General features: G+C 37.9%; 1 protein-coding gene across 3 annotated transcripts in view; it reads left to right on the forward strand.

Moving 5' to 3' along the window:
* Positions 1-13,963, forward strand: part of MEGF10 (multiple EGF like domains 10) — a 92,337-nt gene that overhangs the window by 53,732 nt on the left and 24,642 nt on the right. For all 3 annotated transcript variants that reach the window (XM_068422533.1, XM_068422534.1, XM_068422535.1), the window contains exons 12-15: positions 562-664; positions 10,350-10,496; positions 12,719-12,853; positions 13,221-13,349. In XM_068422533.1, the coding sequence (XP_068278634.1) occupies positions 562-664; positions 10,350-10,496; positions 12,719-12,853; positions 13,221-13,349 (514 nt within the window). The remainder of the gene's footprint in view (positions 1-561; positions 665-10,349; positions 10,497-12,718; positions 12,854-13,220; positions 13,350-13,963) is intronic.

Consider the following 13,963-nt stretch of genomic DNA (forward strand, 5'->3'; position numbering starts at 1 on the left):
AGGGAAGGATTTTTAATCAAAAGAAAGTGATGCAATTTGCATTCTTTATGCAATAAACTTCACACTGAAGATACATTTTAATCTAACGTTTTGCTGCTCTTTTTTAGAAATGGTGGCTTTATGTGGTTTCCTTTTTGACCGATACGTAGAGAGCTCAGGGTCTGAGGCAGAAAGGAAACTGAATTGCTTTCCCATCGAGGTACCCCCAGGTCCTGGAGTAGGAACTCAGCTGTGAGGGAAATTAGAGGTACAGTACAAGAAAGCTTTCATTGCAGCCCCTGGTAGTGTAGGTTACCATGTTCTGAATCACTGTCTCCAGGTCCATTAGTCTGGAATTTTTCAAGAGAATGTAATTTATTCTTTGTCTTCCGCTCTTAAATGAAAGAATGAAAATTTAAGATGCTAAAATGTTCCAAAGCCAGAAGCATTTTATATTAAGAAAGCGGATTACGTATTCAGGAGAGATCTGTGGTTGTTCTTTGAGGCAGGACTGACCAGAACTTGTTGTCCTCTAACTCCCAGTTGTCGTCATCTCTGGGATTTTTTTTTTTGTTGCCACAGGACGGCACATATGGTCTGGATTGTGCTGAACGCTGTGACTGCAGCCATGCGGACGGTTGTCATCCCACCACGGGTTACTGTCGCTGTCTGCCGGGATGGTCAGGTACAAAAGAGACTGTCATGAAGGACAATGAGAGTTTCTACTATGGTGGGACTTGGTCTTGTTTTTCAGTTTTGTGGGTAGAGGAGGAGTACATGGGGTTGGAAGGAGAAAAGGGCCAGTTCTGTGGCTGCTGTGTCCCTTCTGTGATTCACAGGCATGGGAACTTTGTCGAGTGTGGGATACACAGAAAACTGGGAATAGAAGGGGAAATCTTAGAACTTGGGCACCTCCACAGTATGAAAGTGGTGAATAGCTGTTAATATTCAAGGTTGTGCTGGCAGCTTTGGTAGGTAAAGCGTCACATCCAGGAACTCAGAAACCTTTGCTCAGGCAGCCGAAAAGAGGATAAATCGTGCAGAAGCTGTGCAGCCATTTGAGTTTCTCAAACGTTCGAAAAAATTAAGTTTCTCTGCACATACTTTGTTTTGTATGAAAATTGTTGCACTTTTTTCACAAAGCTTCTCCATCATTTTCATTGTGGTTTTAAGAACTATATATATTTAATTATTCATCAAAATTTGTGTTTGACAGTTTCTTGTTTGTGGAAGGCAAGATTTTTTGAAAATATGATGAAACTATGCAGGAGGGCAAGCTATCATTAAATGTTCCCTTTATCCCTAGGAGGTAGTTTTAGTTCTCATGTAGATTACTAAGCTCTAAGTGTTGGGAAGACTATCCCATCTTTAATAAGGATTAATTGACACCGTAAGTTTGCCCCTCTTGGAGTTTTCTGGACTTCGTGTCTCACTGTGATACTGTAGTGTTGCAAGGGTCAGATTCCATGTCACCCGTCTGTATGGACTCATTCCATTTAATAACGAGAAGTCAGCGTGAAAAACACACCTTAAATGAACAAAGCATGTTTCTGCTGTGAAAAAAAAGGAGGTTTTTTTGTGATTTCAGATATAACCTAATATTATTTATTATCAACACATTTATAAGTTAATATTTTTCCTAATTAACTTGATGGTTCATGATATAATTGTTTTCTGTTTTCTCTGGTGCTTCCAGACATCGTAGATGGTGGTGAGCAATCTGCCGCAAGTCATTTATTTGACAAGTTTAGCAAATCGTTGTGCTCACAAAAGTTTGTGTAGAGCTTATGACTTTCTCAGATACTATCTTTGCTGAGGTTTTTTTTTCCCAAATGTTGATTTTTATATGTTTTTTTTTTTTCTAGCACTGTAGATGGATCACAGGCATTTTGTTCAAAGTGCATATTACTTTCTGTCTGCAGTTCAGGTTGATTAGTTGTAGTCAATTACAGCTTACCTGATTGTTTTTTCTACTTACTGTTCAGATTAACATGACTTTTATGATTATTGGGGCATAGGAAGTGAAAATCTGTAGGGGATACAGACAGAGGCAGGAAGGGCTCCTGCTTTGCCTTGGAGGACCAAACCCATTTCTTATTTGTGCAATTTGTCTGTATGTTAAGCTTCTGACAAGTTCTTTGAGAAGGCCTGTCTCAGCATTGCGTCTCCCCATTGTTGCCCTTTTCAGTGTGAAAGAAAGAGGCTTCCAGAGCTAGCACTCACCTAACTGAGCTAGGAGTTTGTTGGTTTTATGCTCTTCCCACAAGCTGCAGTGTGACTTACCATCAGCCACTCAGATACCTCTAGAAAATGACTACCACAAGAGTGCTAAAATAATAAAAGTAATTTGACTGAATTATGAAATAATACTATTAGCGTTATGCCATCTCTTTACTATTTTGTGAGACACTACTTTGTGTTTATTTTGCTATTATGTTAATGGCATTTGATGACTGTTCTTACTTTCAGATAGTTTCAGGCAATTGTGTGTGTGTGTTTGGACACATTTTCTCAAACTTGTATTTGGATCTGCTCAAAAAATGATTTCTTAAATTAATAAATGTATTAAATAATACCCACATTAAAAACATGTGAACAGTTGTTGATCTTGAGCTACCATGGTATAGGCAGTCAGAGCTGTTCACAAGTTCCAGATGTACTGCTCAACTAAAACTGAGACAAGCATTAGAGACCAAAAGTATGTTAATGAATGAAGCTAGATTAAAATAGGTAGTTTTGAAAGGCCATACTAAAACTCTAGCAATTTTTAATAACAGGTTATAAAAATTACCTAGCCAGTGTGATGTAACTAACCTGGGATGTGACAAAGGCTTCAAGCATAGCACAAAACTTGACTGTGCTTGAACTCAGGTATTGAAAAGGAGACAATACTTTTTCCTTTAGTGAAATCTTGTTTCATCTTTATATTTAGAAAGGAAAAAGATTTCACTAGAAAGAGACTTTATGTGTGATTATAGATAAAACTGAATATCTGTCCCTGGATGATGTCATCACAACAGCGTGTGTAATAGACTAGTTTCAACATGTTGGTGATGTCTAGACACACAATATGACATAAACAGCATAGTTTGCTTTATACTCAGTGTCTGGAAAAATTCTCCTCCCACACCTCACATGTCAGAGCAATGCCCACGAGGAATCTGGTCTTTGTGTAGATATTTATATTTAGAATGATTTAAAAAAAAGGAAAGAATACTTTAGAAACAGGTTCTTAAGTAGCTGTACTGTAATGTTACATTGCAGAGATAACATTAGATTGTAGGATTAAGAAGGGAGGTTATATACATGTTTGCATGCATAATAGGTGGAGAAGCAGATGGAGGATTTGTGAAAATATAAGAAGGTACTAAAATGCAACAAATTATGTTGGAATAGCTTAGATTTTTTCTGTTAGATTTGTTGAAGTAACCATAAGACTTAGTAGTTTTTGGTGGTTAGTATTACCTACCAAAAAAAACAGAGAGAGAAACTGATTTTGGATCAGTGTATTGCTTATCTAACCCAAATGAAGGCTTTAGTTGTTTAAAAACCATTGGGAGTGTAAGGTTAAAAAATAAATTTATCTGGAGAAGCTTAAAAATGTGAACTTGTGAGTCTTTTTTCTTTTTCAACAAGAATAAATTGATGAATCCAAGGTGAACTTCCCCAAATGTTTTGATGCCACCAAAATTATATAAAGTTTCCAAAAAGATATTTTAAATGTAATATTTTCTCACCCCTGTGAACAGAGCAGTTGTCTACAGTTTCCCCATGGAATTTCATCAGAGGGAACAGTTTATATAACTTCGCAAAAATAAATGAAGGGTGGAAGATTTTTCCCTTGCTGGATGACACAGTTGTACTATAAGGCTGGGGAACAGGAAACATTCTGCACATAGAGGGGGTATCACTGGCCTGGTCCCTCAGGCAGTGAGGGAGCTGATGAGCTGCTGATGTGGGCACAAGTGCTATTGTCATGTACCAAAGGGCAGCCTAGCTAGCATGCTACCCTCTGCTTTAGTCTCAAGATATAGCTGCAGCTGAGCATTGGGTCAACAATAAGATGCTATGTGGTTTAGTTTTTTTAAGTAGTTTTTTCTTTATTTTTGAACATGTCCAATGTATTGTCCTTTGCTTCTTAGGTCCTAGTTACGAATGAAAGTGTAAGTTCAGTTACTGACTGTTGCATTGTCATGAGCTGTTATAAAACACAAGAAATAATTAAAATTGGTTTTAGTTAGATTCTGTTTTAATTTAGGGTTTCTGATTTTAATTTAGGTTCTGCTGCCTAGGAGGATACTTAGATTTTTCATCCTAAACAAAAGTGACTTTGTTTATAGGACTTCTGTTAGAAATTCTAGCCTCTCTGTAGTTTACACCAAGTGCTCCCTATACAGCAGCTTAATTCTGCTTAGAAAAGCAAGTTAAGGAGTTAAGGGTGATCTTTTTTTTCCTGGCAGTCTGACCATTCCATCACGTTCCAGGAGCCACATGACAGGATGGCACAAACAAGAAACATCCGCCCACACAGAGAATGATGTCTCTCTCCAAACGCTCTCATCCCTTGACATTTTCACTGTATCTTATAAATAACTTCTTTTTTTTATTTGGAGGGAGTGCAATAGCTAGACAGTGGAAAAGAATAGGAACCATTAAAACAGAAAGCAAAAGAAAGACGCAGAAAATGTACTCCCCGCATAGGTGGTGATAATTAATTCTCCTAATAATTTATACCAAAACTTTAAGTTAACTTCCATTTAAGAGCCACCTCTACCACTTCTCTCAATGACCACAATCCAGCAAGCACAACGGTAACTATTAATTTCATCCCTTAATCTTATCTGTTCTGCAAGCAGCTGTCAAAATACAATTTTTCCAAATTGCGTAAAAGATTAGAGAATTCATATTCTTGCAAACTGAGATTTCGCATTAAAGCATTGTGAAAAGGGCAAAGGTTTTTCTCCAGACTTCTTTTTATTACTGTATTACAGTAATGTGGGTGTTACTGATAACACGTTACTGTTGTGCTTTCTTGGGTGCAGTTCTGCTGGACCTTTCTGTTTATGAAGAAATGTCATGTCATAGTGATATGACATTTGTTATTTTTAAAATCAATTTAAAGGTTATGCGGTGCCAGGGATTATGAAATACCACTGGTCTGCTATCTGTACCAAAACAATAGCATTGTTTTATGGAAAAGACAGATGCAGTAATATCAGCCTACGTCTTACCAGCGTGCATAGTATTCATCCATATGCTACAGCAGATAGGGTGTTCGTAACTTTTTGCTGTGCCGGACACCTGCTGATGCTAGTCAGACTGCCCATCACCAGATGTGTTGTTTCTGTGAGGAAATGCTGTGTCTTTCCATGTGCTCCTGACATTATTTCTGAGAGGCACATTTGTTGCTGGATTATAACAGGGAGGACTGTCATCTGACACCCGCCGCACTGATGCAGATAACCAGGTCCCCTGGGAAGCACGAACTAGAATTCTCGCTTGCTCCTTAGCTTTTAATGTGTACGCATTTTTTTTCTCCTTCTCCGTAGAAGAAAAAAGACATAAAAGAGTACTGTCATGGGTCTCCCTCACCTTAAGACTGAGAAACGAGCTGCTGCTAGAACGGTGTGCATGGTGCTGGAACCTCAGTGCACCCAAGCCAAGAACCTCTTGCAAGAACATGGGTTTCCCTTCACCTTGGCCAATTTCCCCTTGGATCCTGAAGCACAAGGTTCCATTGTGATGAAAATTCAGTGTGCTGCAAAATGAAATCATATGGGGCACTGTGTCATGATAAACGGTGTCTTTACTTTCCAAACTTAGAGGGAGGAATTCTTCAATAAGAGGTTTGGCCTACCCTATGTCTGGACTTCATTGTGTCTGTATCCCTATTGCCTATGCATTATGGTGGGTCTTTATGTGGAAGAAATACCACACTGTTAGAAAAAGAACTTTAAATCAGTAGATGAAGTACATTTATTTTCTACCTATCAAGAAGGTAAGAAAAGGAGAAGTATTATTTTCTTGTGGCTACCTAAAATGTGTTAGATGAAAAAGCGCACCACTGGAGTGGATGACAGTATGTAGCAATGTAGCAATGTATGGCCTTCAGAAAGATACCAGGGATATCTCAAAAATGATTCTTCCACTAAAATTTGCAGATACTGATGTTTGCCTTCAAACTCTGATACAGCGCTGTTTTTGTTGACAAGCTTATGTAGCTGGCTTCCTACCAAAACCTGCAGGCACAAACTCTCCTGCTGTCGCAGTGAAGAAGCAGCAGTCTGAACTTCTAGAGAAAAATCGTTGATCTTTTCATTAGCTCCTTAATTTGAGACACTTGTATTTAGTCTTCTGGCTATCTTCAGCTAGGGAGCAAGGTACTTCTCTTCTCTTAAAGACAATGAGGGTACTTCTAAATAGTACCTATGAAGTTTTTCACCACTTCCCTGTGCTGTTTCTCCCCTTTCTTTGAGCTGCTCGTCCGTCATTTGACAGAGAAGTAGGGAAGCAATTCTCACCGTCAGAAGTCTCAGTTTCCTTGAACAGAAGTGATCTAGTGTTTGTTTTTCTGAAATATGAAGGGTGAGATCTTGGACCATAGTGCAGATGTATCATTAGCTTTAATGACACTAAGTTTTCCCCAGATTTTGAGGGCTTGATCCTTCTCTTGTTTAGGCTGTTGTATATCCAGTTTAGCTCTGACATATGGGAAGTACACCAATATACAAATAGGTATTAATTCTGAGAGACTATACTGGAAAGTTCCATGTATTGTGAAGATAATTAGTATAGCAAATACACGTTCTTTATGAAAAAAATAACTATTTTTAAAGTTTGGATAACTTTTTATCAAACTAATGGAAACATAATAAGCTGGAAAATAGCACGTAGTCTAATAATAAATTTGCCTGGGAAGATCGTCAGAAATAATTGGTAGATCTTTTTCCCCTTCCAGTGCTAAAACAAATTAGCTCTGTTGATGTGACTTGAATGGATCATTGGGTCTCAACTTAAAAATACAGCATAGGGAATATGTAAACACTCTGCTAGCATGGGCAGAAACACTGGTATCCGTAAAGGATTATTTGCTTCATTGATGCAATTACGAATGCAGGGGGAATGCTGATTTAGATGGGAGGCCCCCAGCATAAAGCACTGGGCATTAAATGCATGAGCATTTCTTCAGAGCAGCTTAGCTGAAGTTTGTCGTGACCATTCAGCTATTGCCTAGCAACTTGTGAAAACCATCAAAGACCTCTTTGTCCATAGCTCTGGCAAAAACACTTCCTCGCAGATATCCTTATCAGTATCAAAATCAACACGAAAACTTATCAAAACCAATTTTATTGCATAAGAGATTAATATTCGCTTGAAATTATGGCAATCATAAGCCAGTACACTGTTGATACCATTGTTATAAAAGCTGAGTCTCATCTTGCTTTGTCAGTTCTAGTAAAAATGTTTCTTTTTCCTCACAAATTTCTAGCTTTTCTATAAAAGCATAGCTTGCTTTGCTGAAATTTGATATAAAGTATCAGAGTTTGGAAAATCCTTTTTTTGGTTTTTAATCCTTTTAATATTTCTAACCTATTTTTTCTCAAAAATACACATATTTGATATTTACAGCTATAAGATGTGAAACTCAGTTTCTCATTTTTAAGTGCCTCGTGAACTTATCTAAATAACAGTGAGTGAGTGAGATTTAAAACTATTTTTATGTTTGCTACATTCATTCTTGACAGACACAGGAGTGAAATTCATTTTGCATATGATCAATAGTGAATATAATAAAATTTTTTCTATAGTGAAACAGAGGTAATATTGAGCACTGTTTCAGTATGTTATATTGTCATAATTATTATTCAGTGATATTTAGGATACACTGTTTCTTTGCCAAGTAGAGGGATATCATTCTTCACCTCCTCATAAAGCGTGAAAGTGGGAAAGAAAAGGTAATTTTCTCAGTTTCCCTAATGGATAATTTTCCCTGGTGTGTACTGGAGGAACTTTTTCTTTTTTCATTTTTAATGGTAGTTATTGGCTCTTTTAAGTATTGTGGCTCTATGCAACATGGAGCCCATCGTCTTTTCTATCCCAGTGTGCCCAGTATCACCCTTTGACACCATGCTGTCATAAAGCATCCTCTGTGCACAGATCAAGACGATATAATTGAGCCTGGTGTTACTGTGTGTCACTGGTCTACATAATCTCAGATAATGCACTATGGTAACTCTTGGCAACCACTGACTTGTTAATAGTGACCATTGTATACTGAACACCGCTGAAACCCATTAAGACTCCATGAAAAATGTCTTTTCTCTAGCAGGATTCACTGAGTGAAGCTATGTATGATCTGACAGATAATGCTCACGTGAACAGAATGACAGGCTCAATTCTGAAATCCTCTGCATGTGTCTGCTCGTGCTTTCACAGACATAAATCCGAGTTCTCAAATTTGGGAGCCTCAAGCAGAGCAGTCTTATGCATCTGAAATAAGTGGTCTTGTTTCTGAAAAAAAAAGCTATGATCTCATCAGGCTCATGTGCATCAGCATCTCTGAAAGTCAAACCACTCTCTTTTATTCATTTATCCACAAATAGACAGTTAATGAAAAAGTTGACCCAGGCTACTGAGAAGCAAGTCTATGCTGCCTCTCAAATGTAGATGAAGATAGCAGAATGACATTGCCTATGCAGACAAAAATGAAAAAGTAATACTATAAGAAGCCTTTCATTTGTTTTAGGTCAGTATTAACCAATGGTCATTGTGCAGTTAGGCCTTTTGGGTGGCCCATGTACTGTCTGCTGCTGGTTAGCGTCTGGATTCAGAAAGGCAAGTGTTTTCTCTCTTGATGGTGTTTGTTGGTGCAATCTGTTGAATCACATATTTGATTATTCAATCTGTTGATTGTCTTGCAGAGAAACAAACAATTTGAGAATCTGGAGTTTCACCTCTCCTCTAATTAGAGAGTTAGCCTTTGGATATAGGCAGCTTCACAAGGCACATGATGTGGGGGTTGAGGAATCACCTCTGAGTCTGGTCTATCAGTAAACAGTGTAATTATTTTTCAGTATTGTTATGAACAGTAGGTTTTGCTCTTCAAAGTTAAAAGATTTTTTTCTTCTCACATGTGAAACTTTCTTTTTTTAGGACTCTGGCAGCCAGTGAACCTGTGGCATATTTTGCTGGAAATACTTACAAAGCAAGACATGCTTGTGGTTGGACTCAGTCCACTTTTCCCTTAGTGAAGGGCTTTATTCAGTAGAGGCACTACAATAATACTTAATTGTTAATGCAAAGTACTGTAGACACAATATGGTCTGAGTTCCACAGTGGTGCCTGCTGGCAGTTAACATGGAAGGTGCTTTTTAAAAGCAGGTAGTGGAAAAAACAAACAGGAAACTTATATTTAATGTTGCTGCATTGCAAAGAAAAAAAAACATTCCATGACTGGATGATTATAATTAGTGGTTTGTATTATGATTTATGTATAGGTGTTCAGATTGTGGCCATTTTATAATCATTTTTATGCCAAAAATGGTTAGACAAAGCACTGACTGACCAGCGTCCTTAACACTGTTGCAGCTAAGCATTTTGGAATGCTCACGTGATGTGTTTGGAAACTCTTTGCGTGCGCTACATTTTTCCATTTGGTATGAGGCTTAGCAGTAATCAGCTCACCACTAATTAGAAATCATTCTGTGTCCTGCACCCCATTATTACACAAAATTATGTCAGACCTTAAGAATTCTTACATTCAGAAGGAAAAGTTTCTGCAATACCTTTTGCCATGCATTTCCCTAACATAAAATTAGAAAATAAGTTTTTGCAGTTTTGAAACAGCCATTATGGAGGAAGCAAAAGCCATTATTTTGCTGCAGTTGAATTACTTCATACTCTTAATTCTCTTTATTGATACCAGTGGTGAAAGTGAGAGGAATGAAAGACTTTTTGAAATTTGTATATGTTTAAAGGACTTGGAAAATTATGGGACTTTTTTTACATTGAGAGGTTTGCATTCATCTTTGTAGTTCTTAAAGTATCGGTGGGCAGGAAGCCTGGAGGTAGCATGACATGGAACTCTTATGTAAATCTGCAGAAGTGCTTTCCTGTTACAGAACTCAGGATGAGCCCTTATGTACATCTCATCAAAACTGGAATACGAAAGAAATCCACTGTTCTGGGGGAAAGTAGGAGCAGAGATGCAAGTTTACCTTGTTCTATTTTCCTGATATTAGTGATATTTTCATAAACAGGTTTTGTGAGCTGTGTTTTAAAAATGAGTCCTCTGAGGACCAAAGGTTTAAACTAACTATGCCTAAGAGTTCTTTATAAAGGCTGACAGTTTTGTTTGTTTGTGGTTGCAGGCATTCACTGTGACAGTGTGTGTGCTGAGGGACAGTGGGGTCCAAATTGCTCGTTGTCTTGTTACTGCAAAAATGGAGCATCCTGCTCTCCAGATGATGGAATCTGTGAGTGTGCACCAGGATACAGAGGCACCACTTGTCAGAGAAGTAAGAACAAAATAAATGCTTTAAAACCTCTGTTTCTCCCTCCTTTACTTGGAATACATATGATATAATACCATAATCCTTTGTTAATTGTAGTATGGAGTACTATGAAACACTCCTTGACTGGACATTTTGTCAAAATATATGAATATACAGAAATAAGTGTTATGTGAAATTAAGAAATGTTTCCAACTAGTAGTGCTCTTCTTGTTATTACTTTTATTCACTGTCTGTGCTATGATGTCATTATGCACATGTGTTTCTAAGGAACAAATTTAGTAGGAGATTCCATTCTAAAAGCCAGCATTTCCAAATGTGATTGACGAACAATTTTGTAATACATATTTTGGTAGGTAAATAAAACATGCATGAGTTTCAGAAGCTAGAAACCTTAGCTTCTCGTTGAGTCTGGTAGGAATCATTGGCTTCATTATTGCTTTTTTTTTTTAACACTGATTTTGAACAGCAAAGAATGGCCAGTGTAATCAGGCCTCACAATAAGTAGAGGATATAATAGGTACCCATAGTTGCATTTGAAAACATTGTCTCTGTAAAATTTAAATGTTACAAGAAGAGAGATACAGTTGAACTGAGGCAAATCATACCAGAAAGAGGGAGGGAAAAATAATAGGATGTGGAAAATATCTACCCTCCCAAGAAGATTTGTCACGGTTTGCCAGCAGTCTAGCTGCCTTCAGTTTGAATTGTTGAAGCTGTGAGGAAAAGGTGTTCAGAGAAGAGAAATGCGAGTCCTCTGCACTTGAAGGGTAGCCCTGTTTTCAGAGGTCTCCCAGAAACAGGGTCAAGAAGCAGGTGGAGTAAGGCCAAGCGGAGATGCTACTAGGTCCTCCAAAAGAAGAAGGAGAGGACATGGAATGATTACTAGAAGGTAGGTGGAGAACCAGAGGAGGATGAAGTCCTAACAGTCCAGGAATGGCAGGATTTCAAGCTGAAGAATGTGATTGCCAATGGTACTACTAAATCCCACATCAGTGCAGCATTACTATTCCTCAAGCGTGTGTAACTTAAGTGCAATAATTATTCTCACTATCTAATCTCTAAAGGCCTTGCAGTTAATCAGTTAATCCAAAGGCAGACTAAGTGTAACACTACGTGTAAAAATGTTCCCTGTATTTTGAAACTTGCCTATAAAGTGGACAAGAGGCTTCCAGTCCGGTGGCCCTCAGAGCCCCTCTCTGATGCACGGTGTGGAGGCCAAGAAGACAAAGGTCATACGAATAATTTGGATCCCAGTCAGAAGTGCCTTTTCAGTAAACAGGAAGACCTTTTGGCACTGTTTCACTTGGAAAAGTTAATCTCTCTAGAGAGATCTGGCCACATAACTTGTATCAAGTGTATAATTAAAAGACTGAATCTTGAATGAAATTAAAATATTGAAAAGATTCCAAGTTACTTTTCATCAGTGCTAATTGCTGCTGTGCAAGAGATATTTCTCTTGATGCATTACCTAATATTCTAATTTATCAGGAAATAAATGCCAAAAGGGATTAGAGTAACAAAGAAGGAGATTTTATGCAACAGCCTTTTTTTTTTTTTCAGTTTTATTCTTTTTTTTTTTTTTTTTTTAAGAAACTAGTGCCTTTAGCATAAGAATTAAGTGCACAACTCTGTATTTCTGATCTCAGGTTCTCTAAAAATTAGGTGATGCATAGCTGTCTGTAACATGTAATGAGTACAGTGAGTACCTAAATGAAAGGTTGACTGGAAAACATTTGTATGTTTTTCTCAGTGAAGTAATGGCTATTTGTATTTCAGGTTAGGAAACACAGAAGTCAAGGTCTAAGATGACCCTTCTCATCTACAGATAAAACTATCCATTCTATTTTTTTAAATTGCTTTTCTTCAAATATGCTTTAAAAGATGTTCATGTTGTAGAGGACATATAATGTATAGCCAAATATGTATTATATATAAAGTATATATGCATTTCCAACATAACCCAAGTACAGTGTGGCCTGACAAGTAATACAATGTCAATTAAGTCATTACTAACTAGAATATAAGAAACCCTTGAATAAGATAAGCAAGTCTCCTTTCGTGGCTGTAAAGCATTGAACTGTATGGATAATAACAACCACCATTGCAACTCTTGTGTATTTAGAAAGCAGAGCTAATTCAAAGTCAGGAACAAGTGCACTGAAGAGTAGTTCACGGCTATATAGAAAGTGCAGGAAGCAATGACAGTTTGTTCTTTCTGATTCCAGTTTGTTCGCCTGGGTTTTATGGACACCGCTGCAGCCAGACGTGCCCCCAATGTGTACACAGCAGTGGTCCCTGCCACCATATTACTGGCTTATGTGACTGCTTACCTGGATTTACAGGAGCCCTCTGTAATGAAGGTACAAGTTGTAATAAGGACTCTATGGGATGCAGAGACCAAGCACTGTAATAATTTTTGTTCCATCACTTGGAAACTATAAAACCAAAAATAGTTCCTGTTGTAGTAAGTGCAGCTTATAAATTAGGAATCTTAAGCAGGTTTAAGCTGTTTGAACATTTCATTCTTAAGTATGAAACCCACTGTATTCTTATTTATATTATTTGTATAATGGGCTTACCAGAATTTATAATGCCTTACTTTAACATTATATTAAGCAACATGTTTCTTGGTCCAAATATCAGTTGCTTTCACTTGAAATAAAGAAGATTTACTTATTTCCTTGTTCTGATTACTAAGGAGTTCTAATTCTGACAACTTGTTCTCAGTATGTCCCAGTGGCAGATTTGGCAAAAACTGCATTGGAATATGCACCTGCACCAATAATGGAACATGTAATCCTATTGATAGATCCTGTCAGTGTTACCCTGGCTGGATTGGTAGTGACTGCTCTCAGCGTAAGTATCAGCTTTTTTTTTTTTCCTTTATTTTTAAAAGAATTAATAAGGATTCAGCTATTTGAAGTTCTCTACTTTTTGGTAAAGAAACACTTAAGTCAGAAATGAGGACTTCATGGTATATAATGAAGAGATCCTAAGCTTTTTTGCATTTCATCAGCACTATCAGAAACACATTTGCACTATTGATTTTTGTAATAAGTGGGCTGGAGCATATGACAGGAGGCATCAATTTTCAGTCTTTTTTTCAGTTTTTTGTGCGCCCAGGTGGAGGACCTTCTGCAGCAGGTGGTTGAGCTGCAGGAGGCAGTGAGAAGGCTGTGTAATATCAAGGAGGCTGAGAAGGAGTTGGAAAATGGGGTTCAAGTGCAGTCTGCAGTGGCCCCACAGTCCATGGCCAAACAGCCAAAACCCCCCCAGCGGCACACTCAGAAGGAAGGGGGGATAAAACTGCAGGAGAATGGAGGATCGTAAAGAAAAAAACCAGCAGGAGGAAGTGACTTCCTCCAAGGCCTGAGGCGCCCCTGCAGAACACCCCAGTGGCAGGGGATATAACTGCAGAGGATTGGAAGGATGCAAAAGCACGGACTAGCAGGAGGGAAGAGCCGCCACAT

This window comes from Nyctibius grandis, chromosome Z (assembly GCF_013368605.1).
Source record: "Nyctibius grandis isolate bNycGra1 chromosome Z, bNycGra1.pri, whole genome shotgun sequence".
NCBI classification, from domain to species: Eukaryota; Metazoa; Chordata; class Aves; order Nyctibiiformes; family Nyctibiidae; genus Nyctibius; species Nyctibius grandis.